We start from the raw sequence: 22,150 nt of genomic DNA on the forward strand, positions 1-22,150 counted from the left end.
AGAGGCCAAGAGGGAGCAAGACACCACAGTACTGAGATTTACTTATAGTACTCCATCTGCTAATTAAGAGGGCCCAATAGCTGCGGGGAGGGGGGTGGGGGGTGCCAGAGAAGGGATTTAATGGGCTTTTCCCACCATGTGGGAAATGCTACATGAGTGGGAGGGATGGAGGGAGTACCTGCTTCAAATGGGGCTCAAACCCGCCACAAGAAAATAACAGCAGCACAGGAGGACTGGCTTTAAGAGTTTACTTAAAATAAGTTTTGTTACAAAACAGGATTTTATTTTAATTATTAAAATACATAGAAACATCTACTCTTACAAAAGGCTAAATTTATTTTTTCCCTTTTTTTTTCCTCTCTTCAATAGAATATGCTGTGGAAGAGTGAGATGAGCAGCCTGTGGTGGGAAGGAGCCATCAGTGCATCCAGTCAGGTACTTGTAGCAGGAGGACACGTACCCATGAGTGCTCAGGGGGAAAGTGTGGTCTTCTCCAACCTGCTCCTCCCCCCCAGCAGCCACTGTCCTGACACATAAGCCAACAGGCTATTGGGCTGGAGGTTTCATTTTTTTGTTGTTGTTCTTTTTCCCTTCCAAGACCGTGTAAACGGGGCATAAATATTTCAAACAATTTCATCTTGACCACACTGTGATCTCTCTGGACAAGACAACTGGTAAATAACTTTACAACAGCTTCATTCAAGACTGATACATTCATCCTGGTGCCAGGCAAGAGGGGCAGCCGGCATGGGGCCCTGGCAGCACTGGCACCACCACGAATGGCAGCTCAGCTCATGCACGGCACCAGGTGCCTTCATGCAACAACAGGGCTTGAGAAACCTATGGGGAAAGGAGCTGCTGGGATTTTTTTCTGGCTTAAAATAGAGGAAGCACTGCTCTGAAAGCCACCGGGCAGCTGCCTGCATGTAGGCTTAGGGGAGCTGCAGCCAGGTGGGCCCTGTGGGGCAGTGAAGATGTATGAGGGAGCTCACCTGGCTCCAAGCCCCCTCCAGCCAGATACGGCTACTGTTGTAAAAACAAAGCTGGAGCAATGAGGGAGCACCCAGCAGCTCCCTGCTCTGCCTAAAACATCCCTCCAGCAAAAATAAAAAGTCACAGAGCTGAGCATCTGAGGGGGCAGATCCCTTTCCAGCACCACTGTCCCCCACCCTGAGCTGGGGGTTTGGCTGCTGGGAGACCCCAGCACTGCTCTTGGTGAGAGGTGCCATCACCCTCTGGTCGCAGGTCCTGGTGGCCAAGGGCACCCAAGCCTTCATGTCTGCCAGCAGCCGGCTCTCCGCAGCACCGTGAGGGGCCGGGTCCGGCAGCAGGTTTGCAGCTGGTGCTGGCACTTGTCACACAGGGACTGGCCTCAGCTTCCCTGGGGGGGAGACACACATGGGTCACAGTGGGCAGGGACACGGCCATCACAGCCCCAGCCCGTGGCATTTCAGTGGGTGTTGGTACTTCAAGCATCCCATAAGCATCCCCGCGAGCGGCAGAGCCCGGCACCCCTGCCTGGGAAGCGGGGCTGAAGCAGAGCCCTCCACCGGCTCCCGCCGCAGACACTCACCTGGCAGCCACGGCTGCCCCTAATTCAGGCTGAAATCGAAGGGGAAAGAGGTTCAGCCCTGGGGCACTGCCACTAGCCTGCAAAGTCACTTCCCCACCTCCCTGCCCCACAGCACCCTGAGCCACTGGCAGCAGCTTAGCAATAGGGTGCTCTTGGGGAAGTACTAATCAGGCTTCCAATAGCTAATTAGACATCAGTTAATGAGATGATTGCAAATCAGCTAGCTCCTCCATGCAGGCTTTGCCTGCCAGCATCTGGCTGGGCTGAGTCTGGTGGTGGGAGACTCCTGCGATGGAGGGACCCCAGCTGGATACCCAGGATGCAGAGCAGGGCCACAGTGCCCCAACACCCACCTGAGGTCTGGAGCTTCCTGCGGATGGAGGCGGAGCGGCCGGAGAGCTGCCCCGGGCTGGAGGACGTGTGGCCCCGGCCAGGGGATGCTGCAGTCCCTGGTGAGTCACCCTGCAGGGAGACAGAGGACAGCCCCGGGGTCAGCCCCGGCCAGTCCCCAGCGTGAAAGAATGGGGCTGGGCTCACAGGCAGATCACGCCTGCCCGGGCAGCGATGTCCAAATACACTCTGAGGTACAGTGAGGCTGCTGCAAAACAGGGCTTGGAAAAGCCAAGGTGGCAGCAACAGCCACACACCGCTGCCTGGAGACAGCCCCTGTCCTGCTAAGTGATGGTCCCCGGTGGAGGTGGCTCCCGGGGAACACCCAACAGCAAACAGCTCTGGGGACCAGGTGTGGGGACAAAACAGGGGATCCCCTGGGGTGAAGAGGAAGGGAACCTTGGTTACCTCAAGGTGCTCCTGGCTGGGCCAGGACACCAGCTCAGCCTTGCGGGAGACAGGCCCCAGCTCCACGGAGCGAACCCTCTCGGCAAACTTCAGGGAGCACAGCGTCTCGCTGGTGTTTTTCTCAGCAGGAGAGACCTGTGGTCAGGCAGAAAGTCACCCTGCCAGCTGCCTGCACACCCTCCCAGGACTCCCCCCACCCTGGCAAACATGCTGGTGCTGGGGGGTGAGATACTATTATTAACCCACTGGTCCCAGGATAGCCTCGTCCATCTGTATCAAGGCCGGCGTCTGAGCCAGCTGGATCCGCTGTCACCAACTGCCCTGGCGTGAAGGACAGCAGGGAAAAGCTGCAGCAGGTGACAGGGGCTCTGTACAGGCATGTGGGGGTCATAGGGCAGGGATGGAAGAGCTGCCACAGCATAAAATCCTGCCAGCAAGAAAGTGGGATAGGGAGATGCCCACATGCAAAGACACCTTGCCCACGGGGACGGAATCCATGTGCAGGTGTGGGTGGGATCATGGACCTCCAAGGGAATTTTCCATCCCTTGGCCTCATCTGGGGTGCAGAGATGGGGACAGAGCTGCCCCTGGCATCACTGTTGCAGACTAGAGGATGACTCCATGTCCTCTGGTCTCAGCCCTGCTCCTGCCTGCAGCATCTCTCCCGCCTGCCCCAGCACAGCAAGGGACCCCAAGCCGCTGGGATGCTGACGGTGAGCGGCTGCCCAGTGCCTACCTGCACCATCATGAGGGTCTTGCTGTCACCACTGAGTGAGTCCTGCAGCAGGTAGGTCAGCTTGGAGTTGCGGAAGGGCACGTGGCCCTGCCGGGAGCGCAGGGCGTAAATGACGTCCCCCAGCGCCGAGAGGGACTTGTTGATGTGCTGTGCTTCACGGAGCCGGCTGCCCTCTGCGCCCGACCGCCCGACCCGCTCCGAGCCCGCCAGGTCTACGAGGTTCAGCTTCCCTGAGGGGACACACAGCCAAACTCCCGTTGGCATCAGCGCCCAGTCTCAGCACCTCGGGGATGCTGTGGCCCAGACCTGCTGTGTTGCACCTACCTGTGGTGCGGAGCCCCGTGCTGCGGTCGAGGCCGCGGACAGTGATGATGAGAAGGGCATGGGAGCGGGAGCTGTGCTCATTCAGGTTGGTGCACTCTGTTGCCCGGTTGACGTAGCCGAACTCAAAGACCTGGTGGGGAGCACAGCGAGGTGGTGGGGTAAGACCAGCTTGCCCCAAATCCACCACAACCCCTCCATGATATGGAGAACTCCAGGGACATGGCCCAAGCAACAGCCCCCCACAAGGTGCCTGGTCCATCAGGGTGACGGCTGCTGTCAGGTCTCAGGCTGGGTGACACACTGAAGGCAGAGGGTGATGGGCAGGGCACTGCAGTGACAGCCGGCATCCTGCTAATCCCCTGGGAGCCACCCAGGCCCCATGCTTTTATTTTTAAACCCCTGTGGCTCACCCCATGGGACAGTGACCGTCACATTGCACCCAGGGACCTATTTTGGTCTGTCGCTCCCCAGTGCTTCAGAAACACTCCCAAATCCACAGGGTCATGCATCAGACAACCCTCCCCCAATTCATCACAGCCCCCTGCTCCCGCCCCTATCTCCCCCCACCTTGTTGATGTCCTCCACGCTCTGCACCCTGAACTCGGTCAGCCCAGGCACGTAGAGCTGCCCGCTGCCATCGGGGCACAGCTTGATCTCCAGCTTCTCCTGCGGCTCCTTCCCCAGCAAGTCCCTGGGCAAAGGGGTACCCGTCACCATCGCCACTCCAAGGGGATGATGGGCACCAGCTCTCCCCCAGCATGGCATCCCCAGCACGGCATCCCCACCGCAGCTCAGGGCAGCGTGCCGAGGCTGCCAGAGCAGCCCTGACCCCGGGGATGCTGCACATCCTATTTATAAACCTTGGCTATCCACGTGCCCGCTACCACCCAACCCAAACTATGCTCCCATCCCTGCTCTTTCTTGCCATTCCCAGTCCCCACCATCCAGACAGATGCGCTCCCACCCTCCTCCCTGCCGCTCCTGCCTGTAGCTGGGCAGGGGAGGAAAATATTTCTCATGCTCCCAGATCCCAGTTAACAATATCCAAATATAACATCTGTGAAGGGAGGAAAGGGAGATGCTGCATCAGGGACGACGGAAGCGGGAGCAGTGGCAGGGTTGGGAGCCTGTATAAGTAATGGAACTCAAGGGAGATGCTTTAGAAGGGTGGCGTGCAACACCAAAAATTAAAAATGAATTCTCGCATGGCCAAATCCAGCATCCAAGGCCCTGGAAGAAGCTGTGCAGCCACGGCAGGGCTGGTGGGATGGGGAGAAGAGCAGTGTGGGGTGATGCCCACCGATGCCAGCTCCCCAGCAGCATTGCTCGCCCCCCAGAAAGCTTTGTCCTCCTCCCCATACCTGAGAGCCTCGTTGTAAATCTCGGCGGCGCTGACACTGATGGCGTAGTCCCAGTCAGCCGCTTTGCTCCGCACCTCGGAGAAGAGGAGCTGCAGGGCCCGCTGGTTGATTCCGGGGTTTGCGGCTGTTCCCTGACAGATTGGGGTGAGAAACGGGAGGGGAAAAAATTGTATTCTGCATTTTTTCTTTTTTAAGCAGGAGCAAAGCCAGGGAGCGTTGTGGAGGGCTGCACGAACCCCTGGGCAGCAGCAGTGACCATCACTGGTGCGTGCCGGGTCCAAGCTGGCCCCCAGCCTGGCTTAGGGAGGGTGCTGAGACTGGGCACCGTGGGATGGGAAGCCAAAGAAGAAGACAGAAGCAAATCCAGGCAAAGTCACCTCCATTGTGTAGGTCTTTCCTGCCCCCGTCTGCCCATAGGCGAAGATGCAGACGTTGTAGCCGTCGATGCAGGAGGTGACCAGGGCTTGAACCTCCTGAAACACCTGGGGAGGATCAAGGAGTGTCAGAAGAAGGTGGCTGTGTGTCCCCTTCACACCAGCAGCGTGGACAGCAGCACCCACCTCCTCCTGGGATGCTTGTGGGGGGAAGACCTTATCCAGCTCAAAGGACACCTGCTTTCCCTTGTGCAGGAGGTGCAGCACAGCATCATCATCGGCGTCAAAGGTCACCGCATTGGTTGCCTCTGGTCCTTCACCGTCCTCCTTCGTGATGGGGCGGACTCGCCCAAAAACACGGATGTTTCCTTGAAGGAGGGGACACAGGGATCACGTTGGTCCTGGCACATCCTGCTGCCACTCCTCCGTTCACTATCAAACACTGGCTGGGCTGAACACTGCACCCCATCTTATGGGGATGTGGAGCACCCAAGCCACCCAAGATGCTGGGGTGCAGGGGGGTGATGCTCTCCTGTCCTTCCTGTACCCCCCTGGGACATACTCTCCCATGACGTGACCTGCCACCCTCCTCACGCACCTTTCAGCCGCACCAGCTCATTGTGACACTTCTTGCGGAGCTGTAGCTCCCGCCTGTACTTGCGCAGCAGCTCCCGGTTGGTGCTGTGCACCTCCTCGATGGCCTGTCCGATCTGGGGCAGAGGAAGGAGACCAGCAGTTCAGTGACACCCCCAACATCCCCATCCTGCATGGGGGGGGAGCCGGCATGGGGGTCCTGAGGGTCTTACCTCAGCCCTGGCGCTCCGCAGGGTCTCCTGGAGGAGCAGGGGGAAGTCGCGGACCTGACGCTTGAGGCTGTTGTAGTCGTGGGTGAGGGTGCGCAGTGCTGGCTGCAGCGTCAGCAGGTTGGTCCGGACACCTGCAAGTGTGAGGTGGGGTGAGGGGCAGGTGGCATGACCCCCCGACACCAGCCAGGTGACCCTGCAAGATCCCCACGCCCTCCTCACCTGCCAGGTTTTCGTGCACTGCCTTCATCTCCACCTGGGCACGGGAAAATGCCTCTTCGATGGCGTGGTTTTTCTCTTCCTCCATCGCCTGCATCTCCTCCAGCATCTGCCCGTGGGCTCGCTCCAGCTCAGCCTCGTACATCATGATCTGGGAGAGGAGCAGGGGGGTGATACCAAGCCGTTGACCACCCATTACTGCACCACATCACCTGGCGAGCACCGCGGTAGAGCCAGGCAGGGTGATTTTTGATTTGCATCTGTTGTGCTCAGACCTGAGCTCGGAGCTGAGCTGCTGTCTTTTGGGAGCTCTGCAGCTGCTGTTCCATCTCCTTCAGCACCTGCCTCTGCATCCCCACCTGCTCCTGCAGGTACTGGTTTCGGGACTGGCTCTCGCACAGGGCTTGCTTCGCCTTGGCCGACTCCACCTCTACTGTCTTGATGATGTACTGGGGAGAAAAGCACCCAGAGATGAGGAATACAGGGAAGCAGCCCATAAAGGGTCTCAGATAGAGCTGGTGTTGGCCTGGGGGCTGCTGATTTTCAAAATCATGGTGCTGCGCCACGCTCAGGGCAGAGGGACAGGTGGCACTTGCAGGGCACCCATTGGGCCCCACTGGGCACCCAGCCCAGCTCCCTTTTCCCAGCCAGGATAGACGGAGAGCCCTGTGGTGCTCACCTTTATCTGCTGGGGCTGGGACTTAAGGCTGGCGATGGTCTCCTGGCTGTCCCGCAGCCGCCGGCTGAGCCGCTCCTCCTCCTCGGCTCTCTCGGCCAGGGAGTCCTTGAGCCGCAGCTCCACCTCGGCCAAGCGGTTCGTCTTCTGCTGCACCTCCAGGTCCAGCTCTGCCAGCTTGGCCCGTGTCTCCTCCGCCTCCCGCTGCAGCTGGGACAGCCGCTCCTGCAGCCCCGCGTTTTCCTGGCCCCAAAACAGCACAGCAAAGACTGTGTCACTCATGGGTACCTGTCACCCTGCTGCTACCGCTGCCACCACTGGCAACTCACCTGGAGGTGGACGCAGTCCCGGCAGGGTGCCTGCTGCTGCTGCCGCAGCTCCCGCAGCTCCCCCTCGCACGCCTTCATCTCCTGCCGCAAGCGCTCGTTCTCGGCTGCCAGCAGGTCCCGGTGCTTCTCCACGTCTGTGCCGCCCTGCTGACGGCAGCGGATGGCAGCCTGCTGCACCCCGGGGACCCCCGCCTGCTGCACCCGGGGAGCCCCTCAGCCTACCATGTCAGGGAGGCCCCACTGTGCCCAAGGACCCCCCAGTCTGCTGTATTGGGGATCCCTCAGTCTGCTGTGTCAGGGAGCCTCTAATCTGCTGTATCGGGGAGCCCTCACTGTGCCCAGGGAGCCCCCTTGGCACTGCCCCTGAGAAGCTCCAGCCCCCAAAGGAGCTTTCACTCCCCACTGCAGGGTGCCAGTGCCGTGGAGCCTTTGCCGTCTGCACCCCAGGGCCACTGGTCATGACACTGCATTGCACAGAAAATCCCCCAAACCTTTGTCCCTCCACATCTCTTTTGCCTCACAGGGTTTGAACTGTGGCCCTGGGGAGGTTTTAATCCTCCTACATGCCCCCATGTGCCCCCTTCCTCCCTGGAGACCCACAGCTCTGGTGTCCCCTGGGGCAAGGGAGGCTCAGCCCGAGCCCGGTGGCAGCTCACCAGCTCCGAGCGCAGCCGGCTGATCTCCTGTGCCTGCTCCAGCAGCTTCGCCTTCAGAGTTTCAACCTGTCAACACAGGCGGGGTTAACCAGGAGGCACCTCAGCAGCTTTTCGAGGAGACCCCGCGGTGCCACCCAGCCACTGACGTCCAGTCTGGCTTGCACCTTCATTACACCTTAATCTTCCACGTCGCTCTGAGGACCTGATTCACATGAGCTGATTAAAACAAGCGTTAATGAAAGGCTTGCTTTGACCTTGTTCGACCACAGGTATAATTTGTCCATGTTGAGCACTAGCAGAAACCATTATTAAAAAAAACATAGCATCGTCCTTGGAGAAGGAAAAAAACAAACCTATCCATAATTGTGTTTAAAGAGCCAGAAGTACCTCATCCTGCCCTTGCAACACAGCCTGGCTTTGCCTTCTATATTTTTCTTTCTAGGAAATTTATTTTGGGAGAAAGAGGAAGCAGGAACTCTTCAAGAAGTCCATGAGTCCAAGTCTGAATGAAGGATGCTCCCCAGCCACCCCATCCAGGCATCTACCCACTCCACAGGGACCAGGCTGCCCTCCCTGCAAAACCAGGTGGATTTCACAAATACTCCATTTTTTTTGTGCAGGGACCAGTGAGAGTCCCCCCAAATCCACCACAGTTATTCAAATTGACAGCAGCAGCAAGTGCTTGGCAAGGCCAGTGGTCTCATAGGTTATGTTTTTATTGGGTTTGCCCACCTGCTGCGTGCCTCACCCCCATGCCCAAAAACAGATAGCTGCTGGGTGAGCATCACCATCTTTCCAAAACTAACCCTGGAGAGAGCCACACCCAGCTGCGAGTTCCACTGCCACCCCCCAGATACCCAGGAAGCCACCGCGTCACCAAACCCCTCACCCGGACACGGCAGCCTATTGCCCCATCCCAATAACCGCCTTTCTCTAAGCAACCAGGCTGCTGTGGACCATAATTTCGGAAGTGCTGATTAATACCAAATGCAGATGTGCTGACATAGTGCTGTAATTAACGACAATAAGCTATTAAGCCACGCCCGCATGGAGAAGGCAGCGCGTCGGCAGCACCTCCTGTGTGCCCTGCGCACTCGGGGGGCACGGCCGGGGGTTCCCCAGTTAAGCTCCATGTGCTTACAGGCATGGGCTGGGCAAGGTGGCTGGTCCCTGCCAGAGTTGGGAACCACCCCCTCCCTCGAAGTGGGGCTCCCCTGCCGCGGCCTGGGGGCTGAGTGTGCACTGAGTGTGCACTGAGTGCACCAGCCTCCTGCTTAAATGAGAAAATCCCATTTCCATGTTCAGTAAGGAAGATTAAGATACTTTATAAAAGCATTTTTAAAAGAGGGGAGGGACCAAGAAGACAGAGTCAAGGCATGTTACAGGGAAGTCACCACCCCAACTGGCCAACACACATGCCACAGCCTGCCCACCGCTGCCTGTGCCAGCAGCACCCAAAAATGCCTGAGCACCTCCAGCCCCTACCTGCTCAGGCATCCCTGGTCGCATCCTGCTCTCCAGAGGTGACAGGGACTCCTTGGCAGCCGGATCCGGCTCAAGTCGTGGCCCTGCCATCCCCGAGCTTTGGAAGTTTGGGTCGGTGCTGGGCTCCGGCCGGTGTTGGCTGCGCTCACCGCTGAACTGACCGGCGCAGGGCCGGATCCTGCCGGCACTCACGCTTGTGTCACACAGACTATGCCAACCAAATGCAGGACAATTACCTCCACCTTTTTGACACCCGTGGAACAAGCAGAACCTGACTGTAACAGCTTCCACAACAGCCACATGCAAATCCCTTTATGAACGCCCGGAATTCCAATCTCACTGGGACAACTCAGGTTCCTTGTACTGAGGATGTGGCTGCACCAGCACAGGAGATGGTTTTTGGGGGTTTCTGGTCATGTTGGCCAAAACACTCTCCCCTTTGGTGGACAACTCTGTGCCTTCACGTTCACTTTCCACATCCTGACTCTTGAAACTCACTAAAATGAATCTGCTGGGTCGGTCTAACAAGCTTATCCTGCTGCAGCAGCCCTGTGCTGGGAGGATGGACAATTGCTGCCAGGCTCCAACCCCAATGGCAAAGCCCTCCCAGACACATCACATCCACGTGCCCTTGCCAGCATTATCGTGGTGTCACTGGGGGGCTGTGAGCATCCCCACAGAGGCACAGCTGAAGCCAGTGGGACGGCCACATTGCTCAAGAGCACCCGGCTCCCAGCTCAAACCTATGCACCTGAGCAGAGAAGATGCTCCATGATGGAAGTACTACACTCCTTCCAAGCATGCTCCTCGCTAACTACAAGCCACGGTGCTCCAGCCAAGCCGCAGCCTGAAGCTGGAGACCCCGCTGGACCCCCTCATGTTCCCCTGTCGCCCCGTACCTGGCCTTGCAGCTGGAGAGAGCGGGAGAGCTCGTTGTTCTCCCGGGCAGCGAGCTTCTCCTGCAGCCCCAGCAGCTCCTCCTGCAGCCGCAGCTTCTCCTCCTGCAGGTGTGCCATGGAGGCCATCACCTTCTGGATCACCGGGAAGGGCCGGGCCACGGGCAGGCTAGTGCGTTTCCCAGTGCAGAGCCTCCCTCCTGCAGTGGGAGCAAAGACGGAGCTGTTCGGGATCCAACCACCTTGCTGCGGAACGGGATGGCAGCCATGGGAAAAATCCCCAGGGGCTGCGATGGAGATGAGGCTGTGGGACTTGCAGAAGCCCCTCAAAGAGCAGTGGTGTGCGGGGAGGTCCATGCCAAGCATCACAGTGCCAACTGTGGCCGGACAAGCTACAGATGGGGGTCTGGCTGGGTGAGCCCCCAGGCCAGGGGTGGCAGTCGAAGGGATCCGCTGATGCCAGCAGAGCATCCCAGGCTGTAACACAGAGCACCAGCCCGCACCACCGCGCCGTGACCCAGCCCCATCACACACTGAGATGCTGCTGCCTCACTCAGATAACAACCGCCTTCAGAACAGCACTCTGATTCATCCCAACATCCTTTTTTCTGAATGAGCAGGTGCCGGTCGAAAGCAGTACATGATCATGTTATTAAAGACTGCATCATTACACACAAATATAATGGAAACCAAATTAAAATTATATAGGTACCCTGAATGGCCATATTGCCTAATCCTTGTGCGTTCGGCTTTCTAACCTTCCTGTATTATTTTAAGCATTGTTTTCTGCTTGTTAATAGAGCCACCAGTGCTGACAGAAGCCAACCTCGCCATACATCAGAGCCTACCAAATGAATCCCTAAATAAGTTGGTTGTTCCCAAGAAGAAATGAGCTGGCCTGACTCATTCCCAGCGTGGGGATGAGGCGCCGTGGCGGATGAACCGGCGGCCAGGATCCCGGCTGCCCGGCGCCCTTCCCTGCCTGCCGTGGATTTCATCCGCTGCCACCAGAAACCTCAGGTTTTAAAGGCAGGAGGTGATGCTGGGAATCGCTTCGCTGCCTGCAGGCGGATGCTGCCTGCTTTATGGGAAATGTCCTGAATACAAGAGACAACTTTTTTTTTGTCTGTGAATCAGACTTTCTACCTTTAAAAGGAATTTAAAAGCCAGCAGAGCGGGCAAAAAAAAGAAGTGCTGAGACCAACCCACAGCTCTGCTGTTGACTGTGTGCCATGGGACTTATCCGGCAATGTCTGCAGAAGCGATGGCCACATTTTGTCTTCCTGCCTTGGGCTGGATATCCTGAAACCACGTCAAGAGGCACCAGCTTTTCTTTCTTTTCACGTCAAAAGCTCAGCCCAGCTCAGGCAGGGGACTGTGATGTTCCCTTTAAACCCAACACACACAAAACCCACTCCAAAACTTCTAAAACTGACACACCAGCTCTCACCCCCTGGGGAGCGTGCAGGAATAAAACAGGATTACAGGAGGCACCAGGGCTCCTGCAGAAACACCGCATGTCTGCACACATCACCCACACTAATCCCAGGCTGGGACTGAAGACAGAGCTGGGTTCAAAGCCACAGCACTGGCTGCAAGACAAACTGCTGGGCAGGGGTGATCCCACATGGATAATGTGCTCATCCTTGCTCTAAAACCTTCCTCCTGCAAGAGCATCCTTGGGAAAGGAGGTGCCGGCTGGGCCTGAGTTACATCTACCACTGGCAGACATGGTGATGTGGGGTCTGAGCACGGCAGGCACAGCACACCGACCCTCCCGTTTTACAAAGTACTTTGAAATTCATTTGGAAAGGCAGGTGTTTCCACAGCTGTGCCCCGTTAGCATTGCCATGCAGAATCCTTCCAGCATCCCTGCCCCTTCCCACCAGCTGCCCCACACTGGGAGCTGCTCAGGGACACAGCCAGGGACCATGGTAACACAGCTCCCAGGATGCGTCCCAAAAAGCCCAGGATATTTGGTCCTGATGGAGAAAGAGGGGAAGCCAGGGGGATTCAGCTGCTCTGGCGCAGCCATACACACTGCAAGCATTTCCACAAATGTTACATTTTCCTTAAGAGGGAGGAGAGAGTGGTGGGTTTGCTGGCACTCACCTGCTCTGTTCACCCAATTAAATAATTTATCAGTTGCCTGGCATCACTTGACAGCTGGCTGATGCTTCATCTCTACCGAGACCTATTCCCACCCAGTGAGCACAGCCAATGTGCACCCAAAAGAGGAGAGGTCTGACTGGCACCCACCGGCAGGTACCGGGTGCTCATCCCTTCTCCCGAGCACCCGCTGCCGCATCCCGGCTCCCCCTTACCTGCCTTCTCCAGGTTCATGGTGGAGGCTGCTGGCACCGGTGTGGCAGCTGCCCGCTCGCGGGGGGACGTCAGCAGCTCCTCCGTGGCCGGTGTCGGGGCCGGATGCCAGTTCTCCTCCCGCCGCTCTCCCGACGTGTCCTGCAGGGCCTGTGTCCACCAGAAGAAACAGGATGGAGAGCTGAGATGCAGCGACCATGCACATTGTGGTGGACACAGTGCTGGCAGCTGGCACGTCCCCAGGGTGGGCAGGAGGAGCGAGCGGGGAGGAGGTCACAGAGGACAGCAGGACCCAGGGAAACCCTCCCTGCGAGGGATTTCGGTGTTGGAAAGCTGCTGCGATTAACTTATTGTAGTGCTTTTAGTTCCCCCTGCAAACAATTCCTTCCCTCTGCTTGGTCATGCAGTTATATTGAATATTATCTATTTTTCTCTTTATGGCCTTAAAAAAAAAAGACTCTGGGGTTGAATGGGAAGTTGCTCACTGGTGAGCTGTGGCTCAGGTAATGCCATGCCCATGAGATGAAACAGACCTCTGAAGAAAACAGAGAAGAAATCTGCAAGGAGGGAAAGGAATATAGAAAAAGTCCCAATTTTCTGCATCTATGATATCTATCACTGGCTTGCAGGGGAAAAACAAAACAAACCAAACAACAACAACAAAACAAAACAACAAGAAAAACCCACCCTGCTTTTATTTAAATCACCATTTAAAAAAGTGCTATGGTATAGATGCTTTTGGAAATCTGAGCTGCTGATCAGCCCAGCTCACAGAATCGCTTCCTGACAGGCTCCAAAGTGCCTTTTCTTACTTGTCTTATCTCGGAGCCTGTGGCATCGTCCCGCAGGCCAGCGGTGCCAGGGAAGTGTGTCTCACCCTGGCAGAGGGGTGACTACTTGGTACATGCCAAATATTTCTGAGAAGAATTTGGAAGGAGGTGGCAGCAGCATCCTCCTGGAGAAGCTGTGTGCCTGCAGTGCCTCTACAGTTGAGACTCCGGGAGGGTTTTGCCAGAGGGAATTCATCAAGGTTGGTGTGAGATAAGAAGATGTTTTCCTTCTTTCAAAGAAGAGGAATTTAAATAATTTGCCCAAAGCCCAGAATGAACTGGTGCCAGCAACACCAGTACATGATGTCCTGACACTGTCCCTGGCCATGGTAACCTTCCTCCTCCCTCCTCCATCCTACTGGCAAACACCATTTCACAGTGCTGCATTTTCTTATCACACTTCTGCTTTGAGCTCTCCTGCCAACATGACCCAGAAGTGACCCAGAAAATATTATTCTGGGCTGTTCCCTGGCATTTTTTGATGCCTTGCAACTTCCCCTCCCCACCCAGGCAGCAGCTCTGCTCGAGGCACACAGTGCTGGGATCGAGGTGGAAACCGGCTGTAGTAACAGGGGGACCCACCAGCTCCCACCAAGGGATCCCAGAATCAGAGAATACCAGTTTGGATGGGACCAGCAGGGTGCAGGGCATCCTTCCCACCACCCCAAAAACGCCCTCACCACCCGAGCCGCAGATGGCTCAGTGTTCCTCACCTGGAGAGCCCGGCAGAGCCCGTGGGGGTTGGCAGCGTCTGACCAGCTCACGCCGAGGATTTTACGGTGAACCAGCGCAGGCAGCAGAGGAATGTGAGGAGAAGCGCCTGCTCTGCTCCCGCTGATAAGCGTGTCCTGCCCGTGGCCTGAGACAGTGAAAAGCATCACCAGATCAACCTGAGACCCCAGGATGGATGCAGCCTTCAGCCTCGCTCAGCAAACCCACCTCCTCCTCCTCCCTGCTGCCACCACTGCACCGGTGTGGCGGAGACGGTGCATGAGTTTCATTAAAAATGTTAATTATGTTAATTAGAAAAATTAGCCCTTCGGGGGGCGGAGACTGGTTGCCAACAACTAATAGTGAAAATTCTGGGTGTAGCATCTGTCTGTCCTCTGCAAGACCAGATTCATCCCCGCACTGGGGACATCCTGCCCCTGCTCCTCACCAAGCCGCTCTGCTGCCCACGTTCCTTCTCAGAAAAGCTGCCAAAGCCGCCTTGCATCACCGAAACCGGACAGACGGACCTTACCGGTGTCACCTCCCTCCACTGCCCCCAAATATTTCCTTTATTTGTCATGCAGCCAAACCTGAAAGCAGCCAGGGAAGCAGTTTTGAGCTGCATGGAAGGAAAACAGCATCTTGATGAGCTATTCCCTGTGGCTGTGTCCTCCTCTGCTACAGAAAAAGCAGCTAGCGAGGGCTAAGTCCCAATGGGACCTGCTCGGGGACGCTGTGATCCCTCCCCATCCACCCACCACAAGCGCTGCCACCACCATGGGCAGCCAAATGACTTCTCTGGCAGGCAGGAAAAATATCAACAACCCACAAATAAAATCCCACTATAGCAGTTTTTTCCCCTAAAATCATCTGGAGGCACTTGGACCAGAGGCAGAAGCAGCATCTGGAAGGAGAGGTGCCCTGACAAAGTCAGTCCCTCACTCTGGACTTCTTCCCAGCCTGTAATTAGCCATAACATTTTGCGTGCACCGTGAAAATCCAGTGTTTCCAAAGTGCTGGCAGATGCCCGGATAAAAGGCAATGAGTTCCTCATCCTGGCACAAGCAGCAGCAGCCGCCGGGCAGAGGAAGCGCTGAAAAACCCCGTTTTCGCAGGCTTTGATGCCCACCAGTGTTTGGCTGGGCTGGCCTGAATGCCAGGGAAGAAGCAGCACTTGGATAAGCAGCTGCCAGCACACAGAAATGGTGAACCCTGAAACCCACAGCAAAAAAAGCCCAAACGGGGGCATTCAGCCTCCCCTTTTGTTGAAACCCATCTGGCACCACTGGTGAGGGAGATGAGAAGGGCTGGTTCCCAACAAACAGCTGCAGGTTGGGGCAAGCAGCTGCCTGCCCGCCTGCAAAACAGCTCAGCCGCTGCAGAGAAAAACTCAAACTCACCTACAGGGTCTGTGGAGCGGGGAGAGATAAGGAGCCCTTCCAAGGAACGGGGCCGGGGAGAAGCGAGGGCCCCGCGTCTTCCCCGCCATGCGTAACGCTCAGTTTTCTTTCTTACATGTTAAATTTTAACCTTTCTCCCTAAGCTTTGAGCCCCGTAGGGCCAGGAGGGAGATGGAGGCAGCCCCTTCTGCTCACCCTCCTGGCTGCCTGCTGCTCTGTGCCTGCTTCTGAGTCTCAGTTTCTCAAATCCTGAGCTTCATCCAGAAAGAAATGTGAAAAATGCGGGCTGGCCTGTTCCCAGCCTCTCCTTCCCCAAGCGTGAGCAAGGGCGTGAGCGCAGCAGGCTGAGCCCCAAGGGAAAAGGACGAGCCACTGTGCGTACTCACCGTCCCGGGGAAGGTCCTTAGTCTTCCAGGTGGCTTTCACGGAGGGCACAGATCCCAGATCCCAGGTTTTGTGGGATGTGATCATGGCACAGCAATCCCGAGCGCAACGACACCTCTGCAGAGAAGCGCAAGGACAGACATCTCAGCCCACCTCGGTGTCCAGCTGAAAAAGCCCAGGGGAATGTGCTGAAGCAAAGCGTGATGACAACACCGTCCTCAACACCCGAATCCCGTGGAAAGTTGCATCAATCCCGATTTCAGTTCTGGGGTCGGGGCACCGAACGCCCTGGGCTCCCTCCGTACTCCCGGCGGATGTGACATAAACCGTGTCTGTAATTAATTTACTCATTCCTGAAGCCTTTCCAGGCTCCTCCTAACTGCGAGTTGGGGGTTATTTACTTATTAAGTCCCAGACCGCGCGCAGCCCGGGGCAGCGCACTGCTCGGGCCGGGCACCCCGCAGCCCCCGCCCGCTGGCCGGAGCCGGGCGGGCCCCGCCGTGCATCTCCGGGTCCGGAGGCGCCTCAGCGGGAGAAGGGCCAGCGGAGTCCCGGGTGCCGCCCCCCCCGCCGCGGGGGCCCTTGTTCTCCCAACCGGCAGCCGCGGTGGCGCCGGAGGCCCCGGGGGGACGGCTCCGGGTGAGCGGGGCGGATCCGGTCCCGGTCCTGGTGCCGGTCTCGGCGCGCAGGAGGCGCGGCCCCGCCCCGCACCCCCCCCGGTGCCGGTGCGCGGAGGCCCGGTAACGCCCCGCCCCGCCGGTGCCGCTGCCGATCTCGGTGCCGGTCCCGATCCCAGCGGCGCCGCCCGCTGCAGGCTAACGGGGAACCGTGCTCTCGCCGCCGTGCCGGGTGCTCCGAGCCGGGCGCCCCTCAGACAAAGGGAGTCCCGGTCCAGTCCGGTCCAGCCCTGCTCCACCCACCCCCGGTGGTGCCGGTACCGCCCCCGCGGGACCACTCACCGGGCGCGGGGCAGTGGCAGCGGCGGGGCAGCCGGCGCCAGCCCCGTCCCCATGCCCGTCCCCGCCCTCCCGGGCACTTCGGTAACGGAAACGCTGAGCTCCGCCCCGCTCTCGTTGCCATGGGAACCCCCGAAACCCCCCGACGGGCGGCGGAGGCGGAGTTCGCCCCCCACCCCCGCACCGGGCGGCGGCGGCGGCCCCGGCGGGCAGGGGGCTTGGGGGGGGCGAGAGGGCCCCGGGGAGCTCGCGGTGCGGCCCTGGTGCACTCCCAGTCCCTCTTGCCGGAGCCCTGGGGAGCTCGGGGGAGCCCTGATGTCACCCTGGCCCTTCCTAGGGCGTCCCGGTCCCCCTGTGCTCCACTGACACTGCTTTGTCAGAGCCCTGGGGGGGCTCCTAGTTTGTCCGTGGTCCTGTGGATATGTCCCAGGTACCTCCAGTGTGTCCCTGATCCTTCCCACCCTGGTGCCCTTTGGGGCCCCACGTCGTACCCCATCCCACCCATGCACCCCTCTCTGCATGGCTTGTTAGGAAGCTCCTGCCCTTCTCCTCCAACACCAAAGCCCAGCATGCCTGCAGTGCTCTCCTCTGGGGAGACAATGGGGACAGGGCCACCAGCACCAACAAGAAGGCCACCACAGTGCCGGTGACCTGTATGCTGAGGACCAGAGGTGACAAACTGTGCCCTCACCCTCCACCATGCCCCCCCCACACCCATACCAACTGGCACCCCAGGCTCACTGGGGCCTCGGGGACCCAGATTTCACCTGGAAAGCAACCTGTTTGTAACCCTCAGGCGTGAAGAAAACAGCACAACGTGCCCCAAGATCTCTCCAAATGTCCCGGTGTCAGAAAGGCAATAAAAGGTTCTGCTTTAAATATGATTTATACTCATTTTTAGGGTGTGATTTGTATCTACCCGTCTATACAGCATATACAATCATTATGTTAATGGTTGGTTTGGGTGACACAAGTTACTCATGACTTGCTCATGGGAATTAACCGGCAGTACTGGATATTTCCCACAACAAAACTTCATTTGGCATCCATGGCGGCGGCAGGCGCCCCATGCTGATGGCTCACGTCCGCATGCCTGACGTCAGGCTGACCCGTGGGGTACACGGGTCCTGGGGGATTTGGGAATGAAGGGGTGACAATCCCTTGGGAGATGCAGGTTTGGTGCCAGCCCTGCAGGGCTGGGAAGGAGAAGGCTCTGCTCGCTGGTGGGGTGTGCTCCCCCCAGGCCAGGGGCCCTTCACCTCCCACGTCAGTCACAGCCTTTCTCTCACTCTGGCCAGGTTTGGAGCAGGATTTGGATTTGTCCTTTCATCTTGACATCTTCTTGGGCATCCTCAGAGACACCCCAGAACAGGCTGCCCCATCCCATGCCATGAGCCATCCCCATGGATGTGGGGTGATGGGGTGTCACCAGAAGGGGACACAACAAGCTTCTCCAGCCACACACCCCATGGAAAGAGGGCTTGGAAGGGTCACCTCCATGTCCTCATGCCATCTGCCCCTAGCACAGCACCTCATCCCTGAGAAGCAAATGCCGTCCTGTCCCAGCAGCTGCCTCCCCCGCTGTGCTGCGGCTGCCTCCCCCCGTGGCCAGCCCGGCAGAAAAACCAACAAAAACCTCCCAGCCTCTGCAAAGCAGCACCTCCCATTTGCTTCAGCCGAGGTTTATTGGCATTCCCAGCACGGAGTCCTCAGTGTGGATGGATATGTGTGTGTGTGCCTGTGCACACACACACATATACATATATGTGCCTGTAGACACCCTAGGCGGTTGTGCTGACTTGCATAAATATCCTATTAATAGTATCTGGGCAGCTTCTTTGTCTGGTTTGGTGATAGTATTGACACACATAAAGTTACTTTCTGCTTTCTGATAGCAATTGTAATGCCATATTATCACTGACTTAATTTATGAGCTGTAAGGGTAAAATAAATGTTTATGTAAATGACTTTAACAGTTAAGTAATTTCCTTGCTTTTGAATGCTTCAGGTTCTTAATGGCATTGCAATTATGCAATGCGTGTAAGTTGTATCAATTACATCAAATAAGTCTAAATTAACCAAACATATGTGTGAATTCCCCCGTTTAGAAAAATAACTTAATGAATAAAGATGGAGCAAAATTTGAGATGAGGGGTTTGTGCCAACAGTCATATACAAATAATCACTTGTGAGCATTAAACCCCCCTCCCCAAACCGTGGAGCTGATTTTCAGCAGCCCCAGCACACCAGGGTCAGGATCCCCAGGGATCCAGGATTGGGGTTATTTAGGGCTGGATGCGTGAATACACACTGGTGGCCAGGCTCCCGTGTCCCTTGGCCGTAATGCTATTTAGCTCAAGGGAATGCTGTGAATCCCAGGGGATGCTCATTTGCTGCCGGATGGGTCGGGGGGCTGCAGGCAGCGGGTACCCTGCTCCTACCCCCATCTCTGCAGGGATTCACCTGCGCTGGCTGGGATTATCTCAGCCTGGTTTTCCTCTCCTTGGCTGTCACGTCTCCATGACCTGAGCAAGCACCGGCTGACGACATCGCTGAAGGTATTTTTAGAAACGCTGCTCTGCAGGCAGGCAGAGAAAAGGCAGCGAGTGGTGGGGCTGGCTGTCCATGGCACCCTCCTGCCAGCACCCAGCAGGTAGCGGGAAGGCTCGATAGATCGATGACCGTCAGCGCTAAAACACGGCTGCCCTCCGCGGATGGCACCAGCGTGCTGTGGGGCACACTGCCGGGGGGCAGTGACCTCGGCATGGGTTTAGCTCTTTGCTTTTAGCCCAGCCTTTTCCATAGCCGAAAAGCAATGCTGTCAAGTCAGGCAGGTTAATTCGCCTTTTACTTGGATGAAGGGAAGCTTCAGCAATCAAAACACATAGCTGAGCGGGGCCTTTTGCATGAGGCATTTGTTATGCTCCAAGCAAATGTTTAACCTACATCTGCAAGATGGCTAAAAAAATTCCCCAAATATCAGCAAAAATTTAATTCTCCCTCTCCTCCCTTTGAGCAATCCGACAACCTAGTCCAGGAATGCAGGCAGGAGCATACCTGAAGCCTCTTGTATATTGGGATGCTCTCTGTAGAAAATTCTCACCAGAAGCGCCAGACATCGTGAGAACGTGTCCCCAGAGCACAATTAATTATAACCCAGCTCATTACTCTAATTTTGCTCCTCCTTGAGGAGGTGAGGGGATTTCTCAGCATTGCTGAGGCATGGCTTACCAAACTGACATGAAACGCTTGCCAAAGCAGGAACAAACCCCCTGCATTCCTACATTTCACACAAAGATAGGAGTTTTAATTAAGTCTTAGCATGCTCCTGAGAAATTTAACACTCGTTTTAAAGCTCACCAACTGAGCTAATTTAACCCGGAGGCTCCGATCCCTCCGATAGGATTGCGTTGAGCTGGGTGGAGAGCAGGAGCTGGCGAGCGGTGTTGCAAGGACTGCTGCCTAAATCCAACACACTGGGATGCTGCCGGTCTCGGCAGCAGCTTTGGATGGTGGTGGGGGCTCTGCAGCTGCTCGGCTCAGCCCCCTGGCCAAACCCCGCAGCTGGTTAGGCCGGGTTTGGGCTGCTGCGGGGGGAGGCAGCTGCCCAGGGCAGCGTGGGGCTGGTCCAGAACTGAGGAGCTGGTCTGGCTGGGAGCTGCTGCACCCCACGGCTCAGCTCTGCCTGTGTCCCTCCCATGCAAATCTCCTTTGTATAGAGGAAATCATAAAAGTGACATATTTTTCAAAGAAAAACTCTACTCTGCACAAAGTCAGGGGAGTGCAGTGCCTGATGTAGCAGCCATCAGATGGGACGCTCTTCCACCCCTCTGGATTTTCTACCTTGGACTGTGTTGCAGAGTCACCTAACCCAAGCCGCAGCCTCCACGTCTCCCTTTTACCTACCTTTTCTCTTCATCATATTTTTCAGCTGGCTTCAGGTACCACTTGGCTTTCATGCTCCCGCCTCCCCTGAGCAAAGCACAGCCGGGATCCCCTGCGCCATGCTGGCTGCAGGGAGCTGCTCCGCGGGAGGACGGCAGCTCACCTGCTAAGGCATTAATGTTTCATGGCATTAACCAATACGGGCTCCTGCTCATAAAGCACTTCTTAGAAACAAAGCTAAGAATAAACACGAGGTGTCCCGGGCCAAGGCTAAAACTGTCTGGTTGGCTGAGGGATGCCCATGCTGACTTGAGCAAACCCAGTAAAGGAGCAGCTTGATACCAAGTAAATTCCATCCAGGACCTTTATACAGCACATAAAAATTAAAACTGTACTGGAAAGATCATTGCATCCCAAGCAGGAGGTCTCAGAGCTCCTCGTCTGGCAGGAGACCACCTTGCTTATGGGGCATCCTTGGGACCTCCTGCTCTGGACCTTGGGTGCTTTCTGCAATTATTTTTAGTGAAAACAGTCTATGAAGACAGAAGCTGCAGATGGGTCACTGAGATTTATTTTTTCCAGAGTTTTGCTACTTCCGCTGCTCATTTTCTCCTTGAAGCCAAGCCCCTGTGGTGCCACCGAGCCCCTCACCCTGCCTGGGTGACACCGGTAACAGGGTATGCTAAGGTAGGCACAGGCACAAGTGATAGGAGTGATCTTCTTTAAAAAAATGCATCCTGTTCTCAGCAAAACCATTTATTTTTAGTACTCTCCAAAGCGTGCTTGACTTTGGAGAAGAAATTAGGCAAAAGCAGTAATTCAGAATAATTTAGGGAATAGAGCTTTGGAGCTGATGTCAGCAGCTGTGCTGTGCCAGCGAGGCTGGAGGAACGCAGGGCTCACTAATAATACCCAGCTAGTTTAGGCATGGGCACAGGTAAATCAGTAAGAGCCTCTCCAGGGCAGAGGGAAATACCCCTGTGGTGATAAAGTAAATGCTCCAGTTAAAGGAAATCCATGAGACAGACGCAGTTGCATCCCGACTGCAATACAAAAGCTGCATCCAACAAAGAGATGAATATGCAAATGAGGTGGGATATTCTCTGATGGAGTTAAATAGCCTTCCCGCTAACCAGCTTTGACTGCTCAATATCGAACTGTCTGCAAAATCCCACTGTGAGACCAGCCCAGCATGGGTCCCCAGCGCACTCTGGGTCACCTGCAGATTTTCACGTATCCCATGGATGTCCAGTGGGCACGGTCCAGCTGCTCTGCTTGTCCCACCATGTCTCAGCACCAGCATGTACAGGATGCTGTACCACCACTGTTCAGCAGCTCTGACACCAAAAGCCCTCCAGCAGGACAGAAACATTACCCTCCCATGCATTATTGACACCTGTTATATATAATGGATGTCCTTATGCTTGCCCGG

At 56.5% G+C, this 22,150-nt stretch overlaps 1 protein-coding gene and 1 long non-coding RNA gene across 14 annotated transcripts; one reads left to right on the plus strand and one right to left on the minus strand.

The window, feature by feature from the left end:
* Positions 1-234: 234 nt before the first annotated feature.
* On the minus strand, positions 235-16,926 carry KIFC3 (kinesin family member C3). 13 transcript variants are annotated; one of them, XM_065029200.1, is made up of 21 exons: positions 16,837-16,926; positions 15,880-15,994; positions 14,096-14,241; positions 12,555-12,702; positions 10,234-10,430; positions 7,850-7,915; positions 7,194-7,340; positions 6,868-7,107; positions 6,464-6,637; positions 6,192-6,339; positions 5,973-6,103; positions 5,765-5,876; positions 5,353-5,534; positions 5,170-5,274; positions 4,793-4,923; positions 3,999-4,122; positions 3,432-3,561; positions 3,108-3,337; positions 2,372-2,506; positions 1,927-2,035; positions 235-1,381 (listed from the first exon to the last, which is right to left on the minus strand). In XM_065029200.1, exons 2-21 carry the CDS (start codon positions 15,962-15,964, stop codon positions 1,356-1,358), a joined length of 2,766 nt encoding a protein of 921 aa, XP_064885272.1. In that variant the 5' UTR covers positions 15,965-15,994; positions 16,837-16,926; the 3' UTR covers positions 235-1,355. The 13 variants fall into 13 exon arrangements, with proteins under 13 accessions (XP_064885272.1, XP_064885271.1, XP_064885273.1 ...); XM_065029199.1 differs by having other exon boundaries at positions 15,880-16,042; XM_065029201.1 differs by having other exon boundaries at positions 7,194-7,337; positions 15,880-16,042; positions 16,837-16,917.
* A 436-nt stretch (positions 16,927-17,362) lies between these two features.
* On the plus strand, positions 17,363-17,717 carry LOC110354880 (uncharacterized). The gene is made up of 2 exons (XR_010465975.1): positions 17,363-17,504; positions 17,630-17,717. It is a non-coding gene; the product is annotated as an uncharacterized LOC110354880 (long non-coding RNA).
* Positions 17,718-22,150: the final 4,433 nt, after the last annotated feature.

The sequence above is a fragment of the Columba livia genome, chromosome 13 (assembly GCF_036013475.1).
Source record: "Columba livia isolate bColLiv1 breed racing homer chromosome 13, bColLiv1.pat.W.v2, whole genome shotgun sequence".
Classification (NCBI taxonomy): domain Eukaryota; kingdom Metazoa; phylum Chordata; class Aves; order Columbiformes; family Columbidae; genus Columba; species Columba livia.